At 40.2% G+C, this 27018-nt stretch overlaps 1 protein-coding gene across 1 annotated transcript in view; it reads right to left on the bottom strand.

Moving 5' to 3' along the window:
- The window catches only part of MDFIC (MyoD family inhibitor domain containing), an 89455-nt gene extending 62746 nt beyond the window's left edge, over nucleotides 1-26709 (bottom strand). Inside the window, exons 1-3 of the mRNA XM_035020961.1 lie at nucleotides 26372-26709; nucleotides 25907-26092; nucleotides 8071-8193 (exon numbers count right to left, since the gene is read on the bottom strand). Coding sequence (XP_034876852.1) covers nucleotides 8071-8193; nucleotides 25907-25991 — 208 coding nt within the window. The 5' untranslated portion in view covers nucleotides 25992-26092; nucleotides 26372-26709. The remainder of the gene's footprint in view (nucleotides 1-8070; nucleotides 8194-25906; nucleotides 26093-26371) is intronic.
- Nucleotides 26710-27018: the final 309 nt, after the last annotated feature.

Here is a 27018-nt window from a genome sequence, read left to right as displayed (position 1 = left end):
ATCAAACTACTCTTCCATTCCTCCACAACAGGTACCTAATTTTAGGGCAAAGCAGAAAGAACCAGAGATAACCAACTCGCTGGCTTCTCCTCAACTGTTAAGTTTCGATGAGGAATTCAGATGATTGAGACTCAAACAGAGATAAGCCCCAGCTTTGCCTATTATTGGTCATGCTGATTGGAACAAGCCTCTGGATTTGTTTCCCCACCTACTGAACAGGGCAATTTTTATGAAACCTCCAAAATTTCTTCCAAATCTGGCACTCTGGGTTTGGGAGAAACTATTTCAGTCGTCTATCCTTGCAACCTCACCTCACCAGGGACCGTTCCACTTAAAAAATTTTAAATTCTTACTGCCCATTTTCATAATTCATCTTCTCTTTCCACTTCTCCTGTTCACTTATTCCATCGATAACTGTTCTGTTTCTTCAGGAATAGAAACCTTTAGGGATTGTTAGCCTCCCTGGCTATTTTTCTTATTTGTTAGACCTTTCTTGTTTTTACTTCCCTCTCAACCCACTGGACAGCCACAGCCCAGCATTTCAAACCCTCTTTGGACAATGTCCTTAAATCCTCTGCCATGCCGTCCTTTCAAAACAACTATCATTTGTCCAAACTAAAACTCCTGGCCTCATTCCCAGCACCTGCTTTTCTCTCACCCCACATGTCTTACTGACTGTACGCCACAGAAAGCTCGGTCCCACCTGCCATGACCCCATCCAAGATGTATCTTTCTCAGTTGGATTAATACAACAGTCTCCCAGTTGGTCTAATATTTTTGGTTTTCCATTCTTATTTATATTCCAACTATTGCACCAGTAATCTTCATAAAATATAGGCAAATAAAAACATAAGCCTATTCAAGTCACTATTCCCTTCAATACCTTCCATCTTCCCTTAAGCCTCTGTTAATCGATTCTTTGCCTCTCACCTCTCTGTACCTCTCATTGAACATTTTCCATCTCAGCTTAAACAAAACTTCTCCAACTCTCCTCAAGCTGACCTCTTACCTCTGGACCTCTAAGTATGCTGTTCTTTTGGCTTGGAACACTATGGCTCCATCCACTCCCATGCTCTGCCTGAGTTGGCTAGCTCCTTTAGGCATTACCATAGACATCACTCCTCTGGAAAGCCTTCTTTGACCTCTCCCCAACATGAGACTTTGTGTTTCTCAAATGTGAAAATACAGCAGCCTGCCCTTTCCCATCACAGCACTCATAATACACCTTATTTCAAGTCTATAAACTCTGAATGCAGGGACCACACTTGCAGTGTTCATCACTGTATCACCAACAGAATACAGGGTCAGCACACTGTAACACTCCATCTTAATGTAATTGATTTCTTATTTAGCTTTAGAAGTTATATTTTGACTCCTAATCCTGAAAGTTACCCATGAATAACATACTCTACAAAAAATAATTTATGTGTAAATTCACACAGTGTTCAGCTCCAGGAAGTTGGGAGGTTTGAGAACTAAAATTATCTAGCATTTATGGTCTTGATCTTTACATGTTATTTCTTCAGTGGTTAGCATTTTCAGGGTGATCTCTGGGGTAGTTCCCCAGCCTCAGCACCTCCCCGAGGCTCAGAGAAGCTCCCAAATGGGAAAGGAATAAATCTGGTTCCCTCACTGAACCCCATCCACCACTTATACTTCAATACCATCTCATCTCCCCCAGTAAAGACCAAAAGATTTTAAGGATATCAGAAAGAGACTGAAAATCTTTGACAAAAGGGCAGCAGGAGATAGACTGGAAATCAAACGAGTCATGGTATAGGATAAGGGTGAAGGGTGAAGTAATAAATTAGAATATTCATAGGAATAGTAAGAACGACAACAGCAACAACATACATAGCAGTTTATAGAACACAAAGCCTTTAAAAACTAATTTAGAAAGGCAGAGAAAGATAGGAGAAGGAAGAAGAGAGGAGGGGGAGAAGGAAGGAGTGTGGGAAGGCTGGGAGTAAGCAAGGGAAGGAGGGATGAAGGAAGGAAGGAAAGAAACTAAAGTGTCTCAGACTCTTTTCTTATTAGCTCGGCAAGAAAAATAAGAAATAGGAAACCAAAAAAGGTCCTACCTAAAGTGCCATTTCTACCCACCTCTACAGACAATGAATGTTATTCAGAACACTGCCATAGTTCACTGAGAACTCTTCTGAAGAACTTATCAGCCAACAGCAGTCAAACCTATGACTTGACTGCTTTAATATCCTTAGAGTCATCTATAAATATTTGGAACTTGACTTGAATGAATCATGTATGGCTTGGGAGTAAGAAGGGGGTTAGAAGGAATAAAAGGAAGAATGTATTGATTTAGAATGTTCATGAGAGACCTTAAAGTCTGAAATAATACAAGCAAGATGGGTAAAGAATCTCATTAATTCTATGTGCTTCTTACACATTTATTAAGCATAAACCATGTAGCATCCAATGTGCTGGCTACTGTTGTGACATAAATATCAACGATCTCTGGAAGACATGGTCTACGTACCCAGCATGTCTGGACACATAACCCACTGGAATCACGAATCAAAAGAAAAAGCAAAACTCAAAACAAAAAAACAAAGCTTTGTAACTGATACCTGTGCCCAAGGATAATAATAATGAAAACCAATAAATTCATTCAATGTTTACATATATAGCTCTGTGCTAATTAAGCATACAACATACATTTTCTTGTATAATCCTTAAAATAACCCAGTAAGGTATAAAGAATTGGCACCTCCATCTTATTTTATTTTATTTTATTAAAGATTTTATTTATTTGACAGGAGAGGTGGCAGGCAGGGGTAGTGGGAGAAGCAGGCTCCCCGCTCAGCAGAGAACCCGATGTGGGGCTTGATCCCAGGACCCTGGGATCGTGACCTGAGCTGAAGGCAGACGCTTAACCATCTGAGCCACCTAGGTGCCCCTTAGCACCTCTATTTTAAAATGAGACATTTGATCACAGAGTTTAAGTAACTTGCCCAACACCAGCAATAATGATGTATCCAGGATCCGAACCTGAGAGTCAGCTTCCAGGACCCTGAGCTTAAGTTGCTCAAAGCAAAAACAATGGGCAATGGTTCTCTCTAGTATCTTGACCAAAACCTAGATGAGCTTGGAATAATGCATCCTAAGGAAGAAGTGTGTCAGTAAACTTGAGTTCCATTCTAGAATGCAGCCTAATCATGGTCATTGGCCAATGAGATAAATACAGGTAACTATCAAAAAATAGCTTATGACTATCCATCCAACCCTGAAACCAAATCATGAGTTGGATTTTGGAATAACGGGATGGTTAACGATTCTTCTCTACAGCAATAATCAAAGCATCTCAACTGTAGCCACATAACCATTTGGTCAGCAAATTTTTAAAAAAAGAGATTTTTTCTGACAGACAAATGGATGAAAAGATACTAAGCAAGATGAAGTCACAAAGACTTACTTCCAATATGGGATCCCAGAATGAATCAGCATGCACTATTGAGAGAGAATTCCAGATCACCTAAGAAACATAACACGAAAGCTACGCTCCCCGCCCCCCGCCCAGTCTTACTGGGAGATACTTATTTCCGGGGCTTGTTTATGTCCTCTTTTATATAAAGTGAATTCCAAAAGAATAATAGTAATAATATTAACTATAATGTGGACTCAAACATGAGAACTGCTTTAGAAATTTAAATCCAAATCTCTCATGCTTTTTCCTTATCATCAAATAAGAAATGTTCTCAGTATATAAACAGTATGCCTGAGTCTCTGCCTTTTTTCAGTATTTGACAGAAAGGAGGCATTCCCTCAAGTGATAAAGTCATATTCACTAAGGAGTGATCAGAGGTAAGTTGGCAAAGTCTTGGAAGAGAAGGAATAGAGCTCCTTAGAACCAAGCCTGGTGATGTTGAGAGGAAACTCCAAGGATGCCAAGAGGAAGGTTTCCAGCAGCAGAGCAAGTGAAACAGCAGGAAGCCAGGAAGCATTAGCTCCATAAAGAGGAGACAAGTGTGAATTAGAGAAGAGGCTTGCAGTCTACTACCATTTAAGTGCTTACTAGTATGAGAGCTAAAAACTCTTCAGAATGAATAAATGGGTTAAATACAATGAGGATTACCATTTAAGTGGAGCATTCTAACTTTGCTTCAGATCATGGGAATTCTACAAAATCACAAAGGAGAGAATTAGCTGAACAAAATAGTTTAATTTAATGGGAAATTTATTTCAGAAGGGGAGCTAAGGAAAATTTCTGGAGTTAAGTAATGACATTTAGAATTAGGAGACGTTTATGTAAAAGCAATGTCCAAGAATAAAGTTAAGTAATAAGAATTTTCAGAAAGACCTAGAAAAATCTGCGAGAGAGACCTGAGGCACTTTGGAAAGAAGAACAAAGAAAAATGTAAGCTCTCTCTATATAGGAAATAATTAGAATAGAGTTTGACCTAAATTAAAGGAAAATACTACACATATCTGAGTATAAACATAGGAACACACACACACACACACACACACACACACACTCTTTCCTACCTTAGAAATCCCCCCAAAGACTAAGATCAAAATGTTACTTCTGTTTCTTTTCTAGTCTAATTAAACATGAAATGGTGCCTATTGCCTGTTATCAGTTTATGCATATTATGGGTTAAATAGAAAAATTAATATTAATTGAGGGTGTCACTTCCCTGCCACATTTATTTGACCAATTCAGAGGAATAGTGATTACAAAAACAAGGCAGCACTCCAAATTATATACTGAATCATATAGGCTCATCTGAGGGGAAAAGCCAAAGCCTTAACTGGTGTTCCCATAAAAAGATACTCTTATAAACTCTAAAATTTAAGCCTCATTCCAGAAATTATATACCAAAGCATTTCCTCAGAATCTGAACCCCTTTTAAACTGTAAAAAGAAAATTCATAAGATGAAAAAATAAAACCTTCCAATCATAAAATTTCCTCAAAAACCTCCATTACATTTTTAATTCTTTACTGATCTGATTTTTTTTTAAGCCAAGTTGAGTAGTTGGAATTGTCTTTTTAATTTAAATTTCATAAGAAAGAGAATCACAATGCACATTCCCTGACCAGATTGTGTGTGGCCTATTTATTCGAAATGTTTGATTCCATATGGATTTCTTCTCTTTTATTTATAACTTCCAGAAAGGATTCTCTGTAATAAGTTAGCAACTCAAGGGCAACCAATTTGAAATCCAGGTCCTGAGAGCACTGTACCTGAGGTCTGCCACCTGCAATGTTTTCTAGAAGGACAAGGGAAGGCACACAAAGCTCGAACTTTGGTGTGGAGCATGAACCAAGTGTGAGCCACAAGTGGGTGGTCCACTGAGGTCAGGGTTAAAGTTCACAGAATAATTTGGAAATTATTCTCAGCTTGGATCTCGTTTATGAGGCCTGAGAATACACCCTTTAATTAGAATACAATTTCCAAAGCAACCACTCCCTTGACTTTCCAGAGCTCAGTTATTCTCAGAAAAGTAAAAACAGCCTCATCACTCTGACAGCTAACAGTCCCCTATAAATTATGCCTTAAATGTCCAACAAAGAAAGCAGCAGGCGTCTGGGACAACGTAGATGTTAGCTGCCAGCCTTCTAACCACGCTCCAGAATAGATAGAGAAAGAGAAGTCCTATTAAAGCAGACTCATTCTCCTCCACTTCTTGCTTATGCAGCTGAGCCGTCCCATGGAAGCTCGGAAAAAGAGTGGGCTGTGCATTTGAAAATGTTCCCACACCCCGGCCGGCCTCATTTTTCTGATGATCCCTTCATCCAGCCAACCTCACACTACAGTGGGAACACTAAAATCAATTCCATGAGAGCCAGCTGCCCGCCCCTTCCCCAGTGCTCGGGGAACCACACAGGACTCCTGGAATGGGAGCCAGCCTGGGCCTGACTCACCACAGATGTTCCCCTCCTCCCCCACACAACTCTGAGCCAGGGCCTTCTTTCCAGGGCCTATTGTTACTACAAAAGATTTTACTGGACCCCCCAAAATATGCTAGATGCCGAAAGGAAAACACACCTCCCTAACAGTGGGGTTAAGAAAGACAGGCAGTGAATTATGCAGAGACGACCACCTACTCTATGGGGAAGGCCAAAGAAGAAAATCCAGACAGCTCTGGGGAGGCCAGTGTCAGGGAGCTGGAACAGCAGAAGCTATCAGAGTGTCAGACCTTGGTGGCGCCTGGGTGGCTCAGTCGTTAAGCGTCTGCCTTCAGCTCAGGTCATGATCCCAGGGTCCTGGGATCAAGCCCCACATCGGGCTCCCTGCTCAGCGGGAAGCCTGCTTCTCCCTCTCCCACTCCCCCTGCTTGTGTTCCCTCTCTCTCTGTCTCTCTGTCAAATAAATAAATAAAATCTTTAAAAAAAAAAAAAAAAGAATGTCAGACCTTGAAGTGCTAGCCAGACTTGAGTGGAGTCTAAAGATGACCTAAATCGTTCCGTTCTGGCAAATCCAGATATCAGATTTTTCTGGAGAGCCAACAAAGTCGCCTTTGCCTAGAAAAGTGTGACCCGGAAGAAGACAAAAATACAGTTTCTGAAATCTGTAATCAGAACTCAGAGTCCGAGGTCACCCGCAAATATTCAGAAATTCTTGCCAGCTACATTTTGGGCAGGCATGGCATTGCTGTCTTTGGCCTTTCTCTTCTGGATATCCATTCGACTATCCGTTTTCCCAGCAGCCTTCCCACAGGGGGTCATAATGCTCCATCTCTGCGTTCGTTCAGTGCGTGTTAGTAAAACTAGACCGTGGCTCCCAGATGCTCCCGTGTCCCATGGTACAGGCTGAACCATCCTTATCTCAAAAGAAACTATTTCATGCAATTTACAGTATTTTTTTTTTTTTAAATCACTGCCCACTTAACCAGTTTAACAACAGGGAGAAAAATTCATTTTAAATCCTTTCCCTTTAATGGTATGAATTCTGTAACTAAGATGGAGCTTCACCAAACAGTATAGTAATAATCTTTATACTTACATGCTTACTAGAGAGAATAATTCATTCTTTGAACCTACCAGGGGGAAGCTCCAGGTCTACAGAACCTGATGCAGAATCAGCTTTTTTTTTGAAGATTTTTATTTATTTATTTGACAGAGAGAGACACAGCGAGAGAGGGAACACAAGCAGGGGGAGTGGGAGAGGGAGAAGCAGGCTTCCCGCGGAGCAGGGAGCCCGATGTGGGGCTCAATCCCAGGACCCTGGGACCATCACCTGAGCCGAAGGCAGATGCTTACCGACTGAGGCACCCAGGCGTCCCCAGAATCAGCATTTTGAATAGCACCCCAGTGACAATGCTGTTGCCAGGCATTCCCACAGTTAAATGAAAACATACCAAAGCTTTTGTATATATTCTACAGAGCACTTTCAGGGAGAGGAAGAGAATAAAAAGAAACCAAGTAGTGCTAAAAGTGTTAATTGTAAAAAAACAAAAAAATGAAAAAATGAAAAAATAAAAAACAACAGTTTGGAATCATTTGACTACAAGAACAGGGACCAGAACAGTATCAACCTTCAAAGTACTGTTTATTGTCCTTTTGCTCTGTCTTTATCTTTTTAGTTTCACAGTCCACTCAGAATTGTATGACTTCTACTTCATCAGTGCTCAAGAAGGAATTAAGTTTAGGGGCACCTGGGTGGCTCAGATGGATAAGTGTCTGCCTTCGGCTCAGGTCATGATCTACAGGTCCTGGGATCGAACCCCACGTCTGGCTCCCTGCTCAGCGGGGAGTCTGCTTCTCGCTCTCCCACTGCCCCTATTTGTGCTCTGTCTCTTTCTCACAAATGAATAAATAAAATCTTAAAAAAAAAAAAAAAAGAAGGAATTAAGTTTAACTATATCTCTATGAGAATAAAGTCCAAAATTTACAGGTCAATTCTTCTTTAAAAAAAAAAAAAGGATGAAAATGGACAGACAGTATTACTTATATCCTAGCTCTCCATTTTAAAATATTCATGAATATACTTTCAGATAAACTCTGTTGATTTATAGATTTCTGGGAGAATTATATGGAACAATTAACTGAAAGCATATTATCATAGCCATATACCCAAATCACTCCGATTTTCTCTAAAAATACTCACTTCGGATGAGTTCGTCATCTGAACAGTTTCCCCAAATGGACTGGTCTTGCATCTCTCCATGTGTGAAGCCGCTATCGGTAGCTTGAGTTATATTTCTCTCAGTATTTTCTTTATCACATTTTTCTAAATAAAACAAAAGATATATTATTATTAAATGTTACATATTTTTCTATTCTTTTTTAAGGTTTTTTTTTTTTTTTCCCCAAATGCCTCCAAGTCTGCCATAACTTAAGAAAATGGGAGCAGTATCTCTATTGACTGTTGCATAGGTTATTGAAGCAGTAACAGATTTACTAAGCACCTACTATGTGACCAGCATCGAAGAAACAGACATGCATACAACAAAAGTAACCTGTTAAGATTATTAAGTAAGTCATCGTAACACACCAAGTGGTCTGCCATGACAGAGTCATGTGCAAAGGTCACATACAAGATGAAAGTGAGTCTGTACATGTAGGGGGCAGGCGTGGAAGGGAATCTCCAAAGGAGAAGAGACCCCACTGAACGGTTGGGCTAAAAGTCAGACTGCAGTTGAATAAGGAGCGACTGAGAAGTGAGAAGGCGTAGAAAGCAAGTGCAGAGTTCTCTCTGTGGAAACTCGGGAAAGAGGCAACGACTGTGTTACGCATTCTCAGAAAGGGAGGCTACTGAGGATGGGAGATTTATACATGGGTTTATGGGTCCTCAGGGGGAAAGCCAGTAAGGAAAAGTAACATCTTACCGGAACATAGTAACTCAAACAAAAAGCTAACTGTAACACAAGGTAAAATCCATGTCATCAGAGGTCCAGAGCACTGAAGAGGTTTGAAGGAAGAAAAAGAAACTCATCCCAATTCAGAACTCAAGAAAAGCACTAGAGAGAAAGGTGCATGTTGGATGGTCTTTAAAACATTCGCAGGAATTCTCAAAGCAGAGATGGGAGAAAGGCAATGCCTGGTAGAAGAACGGCGTGGACAAACTCCGCAAGCAAAGGTTCCAACACTCTGGAGTGTGAAATACTTCAAGGGGGACATTAGGAGATAAGACTGTAAAGGTTTGATTAGGGACACAGCATGGATATCTGAATGAGAAGGTGAGAAATCTGGACCGAATTTAAAGGCAAGACGAGTGAGTCAAAGTAGCCACTGAAGCTTTATGAAATGCCTTATCAGAGCCAAGCATTAGGAAGATTAATACATTCGTACACAGCAATGTCTCAATCCTGACAGTGTTTTAACTCACTTGGGGGGCTTTAAAAAACAAAACAAAACAAAAACAGATTCCTGGGCCCCACCACCAAAGATTCTATTTCAATTTGGGTGTGGGGCACTTAGGTAATATTATTGCACTTAACATCATTGAGAATCACTGGAGTATGGATGTACCTAAGAGGGAGAAGAGAGTAAGGGAAACCAAAAGAGAGACTTAGAAGAGTCCAGTTTAATCAGAGTTTAATCAACTGAATGACAAGATGGGGGAGGGGGGAGATGTGAAAATCTAACTAGAACTCTGCACAGATAATCAGGGAAGATGGGACTGGAGATGATAGAGCTCTCTCGGTCAAGGATTTGACTGGGAAAACCTGGAGACCAGAATAATTTATTAGTTTAAAAAATATATATTTGTACATAGTAGATGTTTAGGCTTTGTGCTAGGCAGTAAGGATGCAATGAATTGTGAGATGTGGCTCAGGCCTTCATGGACTTCACAGTTTAGTGGATGAGTTTAGTGTTGCACATCTGAATTTGCAAATCATAAATAAATCAAGTTATAGCTGGAAACAGTGATCTTCCTAAACTTGACTGCTAAAGCCATTTAAATGAATGGGCCCATCAAAAGAGTTAATACATTAAAATAAGAGTACCAAGAGGGGTCTGTACAATTAGAAAGGAGTCAGAGAAGGACGAGAAGCTGGATGATGTCAAGCCATGGAAGCAAGGAAAGGAAAGAGATTCAAACAGAAGTTGTTAGTCAACTGTGTTAACATTTCCAGTGGAAGGAAAAAATTTCTGCACATGCAAAAGTTTCTCATGTACCATGGGGATTTCACAACAATTGAAAAGTTCTGCCATGAAACACATTTCAACACATGAAAATAGATGGACACCCTCTTAGGAAACTAAATCCAGAGGCTAAAGTCTCTGAAAAAAAGCAGGGTCTTCAATGCTAAGTATTTTCAGAAAGCAAAACCATATTCAGATAGCAGTAAAATATAAATCAGAAGCATGCTAAACCAATATGTTCTAGAAGATTTATGTAACATTTACTCAGCATTATCCGAGAGAAAACGTAATCTTCCTGAGAGGTGTTAGTTTCAATTAAAATCTTTACTTTTTTAAACAACTCCAGAAATCTTTCCACTGTTACAGTCAACTCAAGGCCTTTCTGAGATTATCAACAAAAGAGCTTTTTATAAAAACTCCCTAGTATACATAAACTAGCTCAGCAGCAGAGTCCCACGTACTTGCAGCTACTGTTATGTAGCCAACTGCCGCCAGGTGTCATGCTAGTAGGCTTGATTCAATTAGTAACTTTAATTGAAGCTGAATGAAATTAATTATATAATTTTGAGCTGTTCAAGCTTAATTCCATTAAAATTAATTCATGAAACCAGGGCATTATGAAGCATTGCTGACTAAAAGAAAATAGGTATGAATAAAGCCTCTAGACACACTTGACTCACATTTGAATCATGTCCAATATTCAAGTGCTCAACATAGGCCCTCTAGACTCTGCACTGAATAAATGAAAATGTCATGTGGTCCGTATGCACACGCATCTAGTGGTGACCCACTAGTAAGGGGAACATAAAGTTCCTTCTGCTTTAAATTTTATTAAGGAACAGTTTCACTTTTTTTTTTTTTTTAATTTCCTTATCTGTGAAATTCTAGAGTTAGTCTTCCTCAAGTTAAAAAACAAAAACTACCATTCTCTGTCCCATATATTCAAGAAATAATCAATAAAATGTAATTACTCTCATATCACAATCATCAGTCTCTCCAACTTTGCCTTCTTTGAAAAGTAAATGTCTTGGCCCAAAAGTTGGTCTCAGCTTTTTGCTATGACCCACAGCACCCAGCCCAAAGCAAAGCTGAGAAAAAGTTCAAAGTATAAAAATTAAGTTGACTTTTGTCAATTCTCCACGTCTATAAACTAAACTTCTGTGACCACTTGAGTGTTGTACAACTTTCTAACATATCTATATTATTTTATTAACATATCTGTAATATTTAATGGAATACCTATATGGCGGCCTCATAGATGGTGCACAATTACATCTTCCACTGAAGAAATGCACTGAGGCAGAGGAAGAGTTAATTGGTAGACAACTGTAAGATGAGCACCACAATGTCCAGCCACAGAACCAACTTTACTACAACTTTCAATACCTTGGGTGAGCCACTACTCATTAAGATGACCAACAGGCAGTTTCTAATAGCAGATTTCTAGGATCAATATGGGTTTATGGTGTTACTTCTGAACTGCAGAAGCAGGGCCACAGTCCTGGTTTCATCACTTCCTTGCTGGGTTTACAAAGGTTTGTAGTTGCTATTCAACTAGTATGTGGTCCCCAAAGAGATAGCCCATAGATAATCAAGTAACTTCATGATGCATGAGATCAGTCTGTACCTTCCTACAAGAATTCTGTACACACATGCAAGCAGCACTCCTCCCTAACTTAACAATTTCTCTCTTAAAAGGAAACCTCCATCGGCTCAATAATGCCGTTCTTCTAAGCCAGTGGTTCTCTACTGCAGAGCTCTTTAACCATCAAGATGCACAGGTCCCAACCTCAGAGGGTCCCAATTCAGGGGGTAGGGGAGGAGTTTTGTCATCATCATAGATAGCCAGGTATGAGGGATTCTGCTCTAAGTTCTTCTGTTCTACACAATTTAGAGAAAACTTAGAGGAGAGCCTATCCAACACGGAGATACACATCTTGCTTTGCATCACCTCATCACAGGATTCCAAGTTATGAGAAAACGCAATTTGACCTCATCACTCATATAGAGGGATTTAGTTCTGTCTCTGTGCCAGAACTATGAGAATACAAAACCCGAGTTATAGATAACACTTATCAATTCTACTAATAGATGACTATAGAAGCATGTTTTAGAAACTAAAATAAAAACTGAAGACACTTTAAAAAGATAAAAGATAGCACTAGACCAGAGAATAACTGCCTACTCCTGGCAGCCACTGCCAAAAGGCTGTTTTCCCAAGAATTCTAGTTACTCTGAATACAGAAGTACAGAAGAATCTTTGGCTGGGGTGGTGCGGGGAACCCCAACAACAACCAAAAACCTTAGTCTCTGACAAAAAAAAATCTTCTAGCTGTGGAGACCCAACATACACACAAAACAAGAAACCACAAAACTGAAGGTAATAAAAACTGCACTGGGTTGTAATTCTGACTCAGAAACTAACCAGCCGTGTGGCTGGGGCTCATTTTCTTCAACCAGAAGTGAGGGCATTGAGCTGGATGGTTGCAGAGGCTTTTGACTCTAAAATTCTGTAAATCTGACTCTGCAAAAGGGCTAACCAATAGAGCCAAAACTTCATATACACACTGAAGGGCATTCAGAATGGAGTGGAAGAAATCAAAGAAAAGCCTTTGTAAGGCACTGGATTTGAATTAATTCTCAAAGAAAATAACAAGCATGAATTAAGCAAAAGAATCAGAGGAAAATAATAATTCTAAGCGATCAATTTACATACACTATGTCCTACGCAGAAATGACTACCTTATAGGATCAATACACTTTATTTTTTATTATTTTTCTAAAGAAAGGTATGGATGGTCAGAAGCAATCTCTCTCTAATCTCAATCATTCCTACTGAAGAAGGAGAAAGAACCAGGTAAATAGAATTTCCAATTAATTAAAAATTCTATAATATTTTACCTAGTTGACATTATTCAAATTTAAAACTTTGAGAATGAGAATTTCACTTATCTCAGAGTTGGGGAATAACCTAGTTGAACGGTGATTAACAGAAGAAAAATCTAAGAGCATTAAAAATAAGCAAATTAGATAATAATGTATGTATAACATTATATTATGTTCCATGCCAGACAACAGCTACTCAGCTGGTATATGGTTGTTAAACAAGTTTTTAAAAATGAAACAACACTTCCTTTTGTTGAAAGAGTAAATTAATTAATTTTTGCAATTACAGTATTAGCAATTTTCAAAGGACTTTAATATATAATATTCATTTGATCTTCAGAATCATCAACGATATTTTAAGAAAGAACACATTAGCTCCATTTTACTGATGAGAATACAGAATGAGTCTCAGAGATAGATATTAAGTTGAAAACAGGATAAAAGTCAGAGCTGGAAAGCATCTTGAGCTCAGCTAATTTCATACTGCAGCCAGTGTAGAAAGACCCACTGCAACACTCAGCCCTTCAAAATTCCGAGGAATCACACCTCACAAAGAAACACAGCCCATTCTTGGTCAGTTAGGTTTGTTAGTAAGTTATTCTTTATTTTGAACATAAATTTGCTATTAGGTTATTTATAACTAGTCCCAGTTCTGCCTATTGTAGGTACAAACAATAAACGTAAACCTTTCTAAAAGACAACAGTTCCAACTACTGAAGAGGGATATTCTTTCCATCAGTCTGTAATCAAGCAAATATACTATCTCAATAGCTAAATGCTATTAGCACATAATAGTAAAAGAATCTAGTCATGCTGCATGAGGAGGATGATTAGTTTGTCGAAGTTACTAATGAGCTTTTAAACATAAAGTTCTGTATGTGCCACGGTCTTCCAAGAAATGGAGACAATATTGTCATGTAAAACTCCAGATGTATCTGATTCTTTCCTGATGAACAAAAAGACTCTCATTAGGTTCCCTGGGACAGAAATACCATCTCTAAATTGTACTTTGCACTAGAAGTGGTTAAGAGCAGAGGATCTCAAATCAGGGCCCCTGGGTCCACCACTAATGCTATGGATCCTGGGCAAATTAGTTTTGTCAAAATAGGACTAGAAACAGTTATCTATCTCATAAGGTGGATGGGGAAAGAAACGGAATCATGCCTGGGAAGCAGAGTTTCTGGTATATGATAAAGGCTCATCTACATTTGCTATCAGTAGTTCACTAACTGTTAGGACATTTAAGCATCTTTTAAAAAGTTATCATATGGGAGCTGTTGAGGGCAGTAATCTATTCAATAATCCCTATGTGAAAAACCATGCAAGAAATCTGTTTCCAGACGGAGTATAAGGAAAATTATTGCCTTCTCTGAGAAGCTATAATTTTTTTTTTCCTGATGCACGGTGAACATATTTTAAAAAATGCTTTCTTTTTGACCCAAATTTACAGACAAAACTGAGTGAATCTGACCCTACAGTCTCTCTGTACATTTCAATTTTCCCCCATGTTTGGATCTTCTAGGTACCTATATTTTCATTATGTTTTAATCTTCTTTTAAAAGGTACTCTTAAAAGCCACCTGAAATATTCTGCTGAACTAGGCAGAGGTATGTGTAAATGCACAAACCAACCATCACATGCATTTTCTACTTGTTATCCATACTTCATTTGCTTACTTCATGAAAGACTAATATAAATGATGGTGCTTGGCAGAAATGTTTATAAAACCTCATAAAACTTAGGGTAAAATACACATATATTCATATAGAAAAGGAATATAAGTATCTTTCTTTATGCTTACATTTGGGGGCTTCTGCATGTTAGATCTCATCCAATCCAACTTAATATTTGATAATAATCTATGACAGATCATTTATAATCTATGTAAGATGTATATTCTTACTGCTATGCAATCTATATTCAGACCTCCTTTTTCTGAAAACAAAATTGCTTTAAACAATTTTTACTCTTCCATTAAAATACCAGCATTATTTCAGATGATCTATGTGTGTTCTGGTTTATGAAATCTCAAGTAATCCAAGACAAGAATCTCTGAGAAAAGTAAAAAATCTGGGTCTGTTTGTCCCAGAGGCTCAGAACAATGTGGAAATCTACAAATGCTTCCCAAATGTAACCTTTAAAAACCAAAGACAAAGCAGCTTTCAGGAAGACCGGAGGCTCTGGAATTTTACTTCTTCACTCATCAAACACAAACAAACAAACCCCTCAAGCCTAATGACCTTCAAGAAGCACAGCAAAACCAACCTGCTTTGCCTAATGCTCTCAAATGGATTAAAATCTCATTGTCCAAAAAAAATTAAGATAACCAAAGCATTTTTAACAGATGAATGAGCATGTGCACAAAATTTCATAATTCTGTAAAGACAATAAAGTTATTATATAAGCACAGATCATTATGAAGTTTATAGAAATAAACACCTAAATCAATTGAATCGATTCACTGTTACCGATATTTTGAAAAGTAAGACTTCTGAGCAAAATCTAAAATGCATTCCTTCAAAGGGCTTTTATGCATTCAGAAGCTTATGGTGCATTTACATTCAAGAGTGATACAAATGACAGACTCAACTAGTTCAAAGGCTGGGGGTAGGCAGAGCGGGTTATACACATAGCACAGTGGAAAACAACTCCAAAATCAGATCGATATACAATTGAATACGACTGTGCAAATGCACAGGTACAAAATGCAGCTACAGTTCCGGTAATATCTCAATAAATCAGGGCTCTAAAATAAATGGCAGAAGGAGCAGGGAGAGGTGAGGTGACAGCAAGCTGATACGCGTGACCAGGACACATTGCTTCAGCCACCTTTATCTCCTCCCTTCCACATCTAAACCTACAGTTCCTCCTCCTAAAGACAGAGTTTCAGGATGACTTACCCTGAGGCATAGTAAACTCCCGCCTCTTCAAACAGATGTTCAATTGTGTTCTTTCAACCAAGTATACTCAGGCTAACACCAAACACAGGCTCACGGAGTTTGGAGTTAGCCGGGCTTTTAGAGGTCTCGGGCCAACCTGATAACCTGAATTCAGATGAATACCTTCACCATCCAATATTCCCAAGAACAAGCTGAGGAGCGTAGGCATGAATACTCCCAGGACGGGGACACAGCCTTAGCACACCGCTTACCCCAGTTTGGGACTGCTTTGACAATTCAAAGATTTTCCTCACAAGTGGCTAAAATCTACTTCCCTGTATTTTTCAGTGATTCATCATATTTTGCTCTTTGCAATCGAAGTTAAGTCTAATCTTCCTTCCATGTAACAGTCCTGTCTTAGAACTAATATCTCATGCTCTTGTGTCTTTACCTTCTCTGTGCTAAACACCCTCAATTCCTTCAGTGTCTTTTCAGGGCCTTTTTTTTTTTTTTTTTACATCCACCCTTATGGACAGGATAGTCTTCTTCATCTTGTCTAGAAAGCTATTATGAAAGAGTTTTGTCTGACTGCGAGAATCCAGAGAGGCGGTAACTACAGCAGTTCTCTTACTTAGCAATCGACTAAGCCTATTACAAAAAAGGAATTGAGGACTCTGACATCTTCCCCTTTTTTCCAAATGAAGTCACACATCCGTCTTTAGTCTCTTTTCATGATCACTGTTGTAACGCCGCAATTCTAAAACTTTTCTAAGCAAGCTATAGAACATTTCTGCTATCTAGCACTTGTCTAAATAGGGATTAAAAACTATGGCTTATGGGACAAACCCTGCTTACTCCCTGTCTTTATAAATAAAGTTCTATTAGAACACACACACACAAGAAAACCTTCTCTGTTACCTCTCAGTTCTATCAGGTGGGGATATAAGTAAGTGCGAGAGGATGGAGAAGAGCATTTCACATAGCAGTGAAACCACAAATAAGAGAATCAGAACTGTATTGGAATTTATTTTTTGGACTTCAGAATGATAGACACAGATTATAGGTCAGGGGATGTATCCTCTCTGGTAATTCTCCTAAAGGCCCAAACTAGAAGCCTCTCATAGAATTCACTAACCTGGCTTTTCTTTGAGACACTGCCTTTTTTGGATTCTCCATTAAGACAACCAACTCATTCTGGCTCCACAATCTTCGTCATCTCATTAACTTGACCACCTCATTAAAATGACCACCTCCAGGAGAAGAACTTTTAGATCCATTATTCTAGGCCTGTTCCCATGCCCTGACCTACAAATTTGAAGTTTCAACTCTACATCAATAGATCTTTAGCAACTCCAACTCGGCATTTCTTAAAATTCATCACCACTTCTCTTCTGTCCCTGTTTCTCCAACTGTAGTCTGTATCTTGGTCAGTGGTATTCACAGAATCATCTTTCAATTCTCTTTTCCCTGCCCCAACATAATCATTATGAGAACCAGCTAGTTACAACGTCCCAATTTCTCTCAGATGTAGACTCTTCCAGTGCCCACTACCAGTGCCATCAATCTTTATCTCCTCCAACCAGAAATACTTTCAACACAAAGACTGGGTATGTTACTCCTTAGCTCAAGAAAAATTAAATTCATTTTGCATATTGATGAAAAGTTGGAATAGTTATTTTCACGTTGTATACATCTTAATGTAAGCTCCTACACCTTTCCCATGCTCCATAATTTCATCTTGCATTTCGGTGAGAAATAAAGAGTAATACCCCTCAGAAAATGCATGTTACTTAAGTGATGGAAAAACTAATAACAGATTAGGTCCACATTCATAGAGCCCCAAAGACCAAGGGCTGATCCATCATGGAAAAGAGTAGGAAGACTGTATCTTGGAGGGGAAGCCGGTTCCTTTGTACTCGGCCAGCTGCCTGCCGAGGGCCTGTCACCTACTCAACCACAAATTGCTTTATTTTTAGTGCTCAACTCTGCATAAGGCAAACCAAAAAGACCTACAAACTGTGTGTTCTTCAGATGGGATCACTAACAGTCCAACCCAGACAAAACTGACCTCTTGCCATTCTGAGTTTCTCATTCAATCTCTGAATTTGTGTGCTTGAGAACTGCACCCATCAGCTGGCAACTGGCCATCAACTCATCTGTCACATGGTTCTTACTGGACTCTTCAATTGATACTTATGCAAGGAATTAAAATTTAATTTGGCACATTTATATCTCATCCTCTCTCTCTCACCTACTTTATAAATTCCTTGTGGGCAAAAGATGCATGCATGACACATTTTTAATCTTCACAGGACTTTGTACGTAGCAGGCACACACAAAAATACTTGTTAACAAGGTTTCTCTTCAAACGTGTCAATAATGAAATCTATGTACTGGCATGACAATTAACTTCAGACTGGACTCCTGAAACTACTAAAAAATTCAGGCATAAAAGCACATGCTATGAATCATCGTACTTCAGATCATGTGGGTGTGAATCTGAAAACAGAAGTGGACTGCAAGTAGAAACCACAAACGAAATTAATGTTAAAATAACTCTGTTCATAGCTCCTACTTAGTGAACCCTAACTGATTAAATTAGAATCTTTAAAATACAACTCGATTTCAAAAACAAAGTTAAAAGCTTTCCTTCTTCAGAATATGTGTGCTGATGTGAAAAGAAGAAACGAAAAGTTTAAGTAACTTCAGGAAGGGAAAAAGGGACAGAGACATAAAGATAAAGAAAAGAGAGAAGCATCCAAAACACTGGTGCACAAACACATGTAAGGTTAAGTCAGCAGGAAGGACTGAAGCGTCCTTCATCTGCTCCAATGACTCACCAACATTCAACTATCCAAATATCTAGAATCTAGCCAGGGCAGAATCTGTCTTCCTTTAATAAAAACTGATGATAAAGACCTTTAGAAACAGAGACATAAAAATCACATCCCTTGCCTTTACATATAGTAGAATAATTACATTATCTCAGAAAGACAATTTGGTTGAATTGTTCTCCTCTATTGTTATTTATTGTATCATTCTAATTTTCCATTTGCAAATGGCTTTAGATTGTGTCGATTTATGCTTCCTTATTTTCCCCAAATCTTTTGTTATTATAAAAAATATAGTGCTAGTAGGGGCGCCTGGGTGGCTCAATCGTTAAGCAGCTGCCTTCAGCTCAGGTCATGATTCCAGGGTCCTGGGATCGAGCCCCGCATCGGGCTCCCTGCTCAGTGGGGAGCCTGCTTCTCCCTCTCCCACTCCCCCTACTTGCGTTTCCTCTCTCGCTGTCTCTGTCAAATAAATAAAAATATTAAAAATATATATATATAATGCTAGTAAAATAATTGCACACAGCTATTAGAACTTTCCATGAAATCACCTCAACAAGATCCAGGAAATAAGGTTCAAAAAACAGGAAAGGCTCTTACATACCCAAAAATTCCAGTTTCCCCACAAGCCCTATAAAGATCATTCAATTTATATATACATACATATAAACATATATACATACATACATATACATCCACACACACACGCGCGCGTGTGTGTTTTCATTTGTTTGTTTTAATAAAAAATCCTTATATGTTAACTGACCAAGCAAGGCCAACAGGCACGGTTCTTGCTGGCCAGAAACCTTCTCCTGCCAACTGCACTTCTGGTCTCTCCGGCTCCCCATATACCCTAGAACACAAGCTTAGTTAGAACAAACATATTCTTCCCACACATGTGTAATCCTCCTCCCTTGTCCCCCACTGCTTCTACCCTGCCACCCTCCAACCCTATGCTAATTCCAAAAATTCATTCTATCAGCTTCTATTCTCAAGCTCCCTCCTGCTCCTTGCTGAGAAAGGCAATCAACCATGCTGACCTTGTCCACTAAAAATTCATGCCATTCATTCTTAGTTAAGCCCTCAGTGTTACTGAGCAGCCCTTTTGTTTGCCCCAGATTGAATCCCTCTTGAATACTTCATTCTTTGAAATCTTTTCCACTCATCTCAAATTTCTCGACTCATCCTAACCGCCCCCCAGCCTTGCTCTCAGCAAATGTTACCATCTACTTTGCTGAGAAGATCGAGGCCTCCCATGATCTCTTTTTCGTATCAAACTTTCTCTAAATTATCACTCATCATTTTCTCCCATGCCCATCTGAAAACGGAACATTCTCTACTTTCCTAAGACTGGTCTCTGTCCCATTCGGTCCCAGAATTTTACTCTTGCAATTACACACCCAAACCACCACTGTACTCCATACCCTTACATCTTCAGTCTCTCTATCCCCTAGATTTCTTTCCATTAGCATGTGGTAAGCATGCTCAAAATCTACCCGTCCAGCAGAAGCTCTCTATACACCTTGCTTCTCTCTTAGCAAACCACTTCTTTCATCTTCCACAACCACTAAACCTCTAATGCTTCTGTGACCAATCCTTATGGACTCTCTTCCTGCATTCTTTTCCTTCTCCTCCCTAAGTGTGGCCATGCCTCCAAATATGCTCCTCAGTCCTCTCTCTCACTCTTGTACCCATCCATCAGCTACCTGGTGGTGAACTCTTACCACTCACCACTCTCCCAGGGGTTAAGTCCTACTTTGAGGTGATTTACTGGCTATCATGGCAAGGGATAAGTTCCAGGAACCAACATGATCAAAAGAGGACTCAACAGCTCCTCCTATGTTACCACTGAAGCTAAAAAGGCGAACCCGTGGACTACCTTAAATTTTTACCTTTCCAGCATCTCCCATATTAAATATGTTGCCCAACTATATCAGTTGAATTCAATAAAATTTGGACACTGTGCTTTAGGAGATTCACAGATGATAAGTAAAAATCAAAGCCCTCAAGGGGCTCTCACAGCTAGGTAGAACTCTATCCTACTTTTGCTATTGTTCTTAAACTCATTTTCTCAATTCCATTCCTACTGGTGCTGCCCTATGTCCTCTTTTGTCAGATGACTGGCATAGCCTCCTGTATAATCACTACCTTCACTCTTGCACCACCCCCCCCAACATCATCCTTTGCACTGCCACTAGATTTATTTTTCTAAAAACACCAATTTGGTCCTGTCTTTCCCCTTCTCAAGAACTTTCAGTGTTTCACCACTGCCTCCAGAAAGGATATACAAACACCCAGGCGAGAATTAGGGCCCTCCTCAAAATCACTTTAGTTTATCTTCTCAACCTTATCTCACTCTTTGTTTCTTCATACAACCCATACAGTGGGCTTAGTGAAGTACTTAGCATTCTGTAGTAATCCCCTCCAAGCTGTTTTCCACCATCCATCTCCACAGAGCTGAGTCGTACCATCACGCTTCTTCATCCAACTCAAATCAAAAGTTTTCCTTGACGTTTTTCCAAATGCCCCAGCTAGAGATACTTTCTCTCTCCCATGTTCTGCCATCATACTTTCTTTGTACATCTGTTATAGTACCAATCAGTCTACCTTGCATTATAGTTATGGGTGAATGTATGGGATTCCCTAGCATTCTGTGAGGCCCTAATTTCATTCCATCTATTTCTCGCTGTACTTGTCACATAACAAGGTTCAATTGATCACTGTTTTTATGAGAAAGGATCATTGAGATTCTAAAACTCCAACTTACAAAGAAACACAACTAATGTGCAAATTATGCACTCTTTTCCTTATTATCTATTTCACTTATCTTTATCCGCTTACAACTCTTATTTATGTATTTTTCTAATGTTCACAACACGGTTGTATGATGGTACACAAAATTTTAGAAAATTCTTTGAAGATGAATACTCACCATTATTTTTATTAATTGGGGTATGTAATAAAAATGCTGAAGAGCAGTAATATAGAGTGATAGGATTGAAAATTTGGAACTTGAAAAAAGAGACTTTTTTAAAGATTTCTGAAGCCTTTCTACTAAAAAAGAGACTTCTTAGAAATCTATGATAACTTGTCTTTCTACAGATAAAAGAGTCTAAAACAATGATTCTCAACCAGAGATAAAGAGCACCTGGAGCCTGTTAAAAATGCAGATTCTTGAGCCTTCCACCCAGAGATGGATTCTTTAAGTCTAGAGTGAGGCCCAAAATGCCAGTTGCCTTGAGAGATCAGGATAGCATCTCAACACTACTGCCATTCTAAGGCGAGATAATTCTTTGTCGTAAGGGGCTGTTCTGTCCTGTGCATTGTAAGATATTTAGCATTATCCCAGGCTTCTACCCACTAGATCCTGGGAGGACCCACTCCACTCCCCATCTATCTACTAAACATGTCTCCAGATGTTGCCAAATGTCCCTTGGAAGCAGAATCACCCCCGACTGGAACCAGAGATAGAAGCTATCCAAAGATGACACACTTTGAGAAATGCCATCCTTAATCAGAAGGATAAAACAATATGATACAAGAAGAATATGGGTATTACAAGCATACATTGTATAAAATGAAATAAACAGGCTTCCCATAAAGGAAATCTGATTAGCCACTATAAACTCCTGACAACCCAGCTAAGCTTCTAAGTCAAAGCTCTTCTTATGTAATTTCAACTTGAAGATTTTCTCCCTAGCTTCTATTTTAAATTATTTTTAATTAACTTCACTGGCATTTTGCATCCTGCTATGAAAAGTCTGCCTAATAGTCTCAGAGGACTCTCCCAAGAGAGAAGAGTGCATTAAATCACACATTATCACATTAAAATATATTCCAGCACTCACAGTCCAACAGTCTAAGTCTTGGCGAATGCAATGGGGTGCGTGGGGGGCGGGGGGGGGGGTGACGCAGCGACTGGAACAGGCTCAAGTGATTCACAGTATCCAAAGCCTATTATCTCCAATTCATCCATCCGTAGGAAAGTTATATTGATTCTCTACTTCAACCACATTTATCACAATGACATATATTCTGCAATTTGTGGTTCTACCCTGATTTCTACTGACTGCATGAGACCTTGGCCAAGTCACTTAAATTCTTTGGGCATCATTTCTAAAAAGTGAGCCATTTTATTTCTAAAAATCCTTCTAGTTACAAGTCACAAATGTATGAATGAAGCACTTAATTAAAAAGCTCTTTCCACTGCATGGATTCTAGTAACTACTGCACCAAAAGGTAAGTACCTACATATTCCATGTTGATAACACAATGAATTTTAAGATGTCTCATCCAAAAAAGAAAAATAAATGACAATTTGATGAACCACAGACACAAGAGCCACTCTTTTTAAATTTAAATTCAGTGAATTAACATACAATGTATTAGGATCCATGCTCTCTTAAAACAAAATTAAGTTTGGATTAAATCATCCTTCACCTACTAAGACATTTATGCAAGTACTCTGCATAAATAGGGAAAGAGTTATAAATACATGTTTACGTTTTATTTTCTGTAACAGAGATAACAGATCAGCTGCCTAGAGGCCATTTCCAGCCTAAAAGTGTAGTTGCTTTGTTGGCCTGGACAAAAATTGTATTTAATCAATTGCCAACTTTTCAAAAGGGAGAGACGATACATAAAAATCTGTATTTCCAGTGTCTCTTGAAATACTGGAAAATACTAGCCCCAATGGCAACAATGAGCTGGAGCGGAGCCGTACTGCCTCCTGACCCATGCACCGTCCCACCGCCCGCAATCCCTGCTGCTCCCTATCTTCTGACACCTGTCCTGGGTCCTGGTTCCCTCTTATAGCCTGGAGCATATGAGCTTATGTCCTTACTCTGTAACAATTTTCAAAATACACAGAAAATATTTTTAATGCTGTCAAAGCAATAGAATTTTCCTTGCAGAATCACAGGAAAAGAGTAGAAATTTTGAAGAGAGAGAACTATACTTTTAATACGAAAAACCTTCCTAACTCTGAATGCTGATGAGTAGAACGAGCTACACTTTGGGGTCTAACTAGCCATCTGAAAGAATGGAGAAAGGGATTCTAGAGTTGATGGTGAGTTCACTAGAGACCCCCTAAAATGTCTTTTAACTTTAACATTGTAGGTCCTTAGTTAGCAGTGTGGATATCTCACCATAATCCAATAATATACATATAGGTTTTATCTTGTCATCTATGTATCTTTGCTTACAAAGGAAGACTTGACCTTATACATTCCCCTCATGAAAAGGTATTTTCTGCTAATTTTCATAAAACACTCCATTTTTCTGATTTTAATATATAATAATTTTAAATTAAGTTTCCATTAACTAAGCAGCCACAACTTACCAGAGAATGATTAAACTATTCTTCTGAAAGTATGGTAAAAGAATCCAAGGACAGAAGGAAGAGGATAAAAACTCAAGCAAGAGCTTGAGAGTAGGGTGCTCTGTGAGCAAAGCTGCTCTCTTCACTACTGTCTTTATCAATAAAACCAACTTAAAAACGGAAGGCAGGATCTTGAAGCTTTTATTCTACCCAATGGCTCCAATTTTTTTTTCTTTCAATACACCTTATGAAGTCTGCTTGTTTGAGACATGATATTATAACAAGATTCTGAGGATTTTCTTTTTAAAAAATTAACTTTATGTTACACTTAATGCCTATTTAAAGGATGTTGTGAGTCAAAGATCAACTAATAAAAAAGCAGTATGTAACTATGTTGCTGATGGTAAGTCAATTTTCAGGTACAATATAACCCAAGAGTTTCCACACTGATAACGTGTTATATGCAGTCAACTGCAGCTCAGACCATTCTAGATGCCCACTTCTTAGTGTCAGATCATGTGGTATTCTACAGCACTGCATCTGCACATGTATATTCAGTACCACTGCAAGTTCTGACTCTAAAGATGCATTAAAGTTAGACACTGTAGGTATCACTATATTAAATCAATTGTTTCTGTAGTATATTTGATGTGGATTTTGACATAAGCATTGTTTAACAATAGTGATTAACAGCTCAAGTGTGAACATAAACATCAATGAGTCGGTAAGACTATGAAGGGCATGCCTAACCGGAAAATGACTATGTTGGCAATAGCATGTGCAGAACGTGGGCTGCTTCTGGGAAAATATGTTGATCATTCAAGCTCTCTGATTTGCTCTATTTTCTCTTTAGAAAAAAAAATGAGTCACTGTTTAGAAACAAAAAGCAATGATAAACATAATTCAATTTAACAGCCCGGAATACCAGAACATTCTAATTTAGCCATGGATGTTTTCTGCTTTCACCTCTTCTGAATTCAACATTAACTTCTTCTTTTCCATTTCTGCTGCCTTAAAACAAAAACAAAAAACAAACAAAAGAACAACCCCAAGAAGCTCACTACATTATTGTCAAAGAAAAAGAAAAGCTATCAGATATGCTTAAAATCAAGAGAATAAGTAGGTTTCTGAGACCTGGAAAATTATTTAGCTTCTATCAGTCCCAGAACTTTTTAAATCGGAGCCACCCTTAGAGGAAAATGCATCTGAAGAGTAAGGCCCTTGTTCACTGTCGCCATTGAAAACCTGAAGTATGTCACCTTCAAGAGAAAAAAGATACTGCCTGACTTGTTTATAAGCTTGTTAGGGATGTTTCCCACAAACAAGATCAGTTTCTTTACAGGTTCCCTGTGTTTACACTTTGGAAGAACACAAAGGAGCTAATTCATTCTTGGAAAGTGTTTCTTTTAAAGCATGTTTATTTCAAAACAAAACAGTTATTGAAACATATGCGTGAGCCATTCCAAAGCAATTTGTCACAGAAACCTGGATCATCAACTGAGTCGCAGAGTGGCCCACAAGAATCAGAAAGATGAACGGACAGTGCATGCTTGTTCAGAAGACCGGGATCTGATGAAGACTCGAGAACTGAAGTGAAGCAGGGGAGGGAGGGACCCCACACATTTGAGTCTTAGGCCCCAAAATGCATATGCTTAAGAAAGAAGCAATCCTGTCATCCAGTTTCCCCGCAGCCAAAGGAAGGGGGAGTGGAAGGACCAGCGGACCCGCCCTCTTATCCGGTTGTTGATCTAGGTAGGGCAGGAGTCCTGGAGAACTTGTTTGAGTAACACTAAGTGTGCAAAAGTTCCCAAGTACGAGGTGAGAATCCGTCCTCACCGCACCAACCTCCACCCCCCTCCCCCAATCAGTAAATGTGTGAACAAATTTTAAAAATGCAACAACGACAAAGCGGCTTGCCACTTGCAAGCAGGCACTCACCCTGGGCTGGGGCGCCCAGCCGGCCGCCGCCCGCCTCGGCCCCGCGCTGGGGCCCGGGAGCGAGGGCTTCACCCGCGCCGGACATGGGCCGCTGCACCGAGCCCGCGCCGCGCCGCCGCCTAGCTCTCCGCCCCCGGGAGCACCGCGCAGGGCTCTTAGGTGTTGCGTGCAGAGAACGAACCGCTTCTGGCGGACAGAAAAAAAAGTGTTTTCAGAGACCAGCACACCACCCCTGCGGGACATTCCCTCCCCCTCCGTTTCCCTCCCCCAAACCCCACCCCGGAGAAGTTTTGATTTGAAACCCAGGAGGAAAACTGCCACCCCGCACGCTGACAGTGGGGGCGGGGGAGGGGCGGCTGTGGGCGGGAGGCAGTGAAGGGGGGCGAGGGAAGGGAGACGAGATTTGGAAGCTGGGGGAAGGGGACCAAAGCCCTCCTCCTCCTGACCCGGCAGACCACCACCTACCTGGGCATCCCCCCCGCCCCAAACTCTCTCAACGCCCCTTCTTCCTCCTCCTCCTCCTCTTCCGCCCGGAAAGTTAGCGAAGCTCCGGCAGCGGCCGCATCTCGCCCCAGTGGCCCGGCAGCAGTGGCGGCCGCCCGTGCGCGTCCCTCCCCGCCGCCCTCGGGCTCAGCCCCGACACTGCAGCGGCGGCTACTGCGCCAGGGGCCGCTCCTCTCACTCCGCGCTCTCCGCCCCCGCTTTCCAACCAGCTCAGTCCGGCCCGTTCCCCTCCGAGGGGGACTGTGCCCCCTCTGCCTCGCTTTCCCGCCACCCCGTCCTCCGCCCCTTCACTCCTGAAACACTTCTCCCTCTGTTGCTCTTTTTCATCATATCCGGATCGGGCGGCCCCGAACTCTTGGCGCGTGGCCCAAGGCTGGGGGCGGTGCAACGTGGGCTCCCTCTGCGCCCAAGCTGTCTGGGTCAGGAGGCCAAGCTCGAATGGGCTGGCTCTGAGCAAGGGGTTCTTCCAGGGGCTGGGAGAAAGGAGGGAGTTGGCTGGTCCTCTGGCTGCCCGGGCATCTTCCTGCCCAGACTCACCCCAACCCCTCTCTCCCAGCCTTTCTTCCCAATCCTGTCCCAGACCTACTGGAAGCTCTGGGAACTATGTG

The sequence above is a fragment of the Mirounga leonina genome, unplaced genomic scaffold (assembly GCF_011800145.1).
Source record: "Mirounga leonina isolate KUSES-001 unplaced genomic scaffold, KU_Mleo_1.0 Mir_174, whole genome shotgun sequence".
NCBI classification, from domain to species: domain Eukaryota; kingdom Metazoa; phylum Chordata; class Mammalia; order Carnivora; family Phocidae; genus Mirounga; species Mirounga leonina.
The sequence above is the reverse complement of the archived record's forward strand: the minus strand, read 5'-3'. Positions and strand labels throughout refer to the sequence as shown.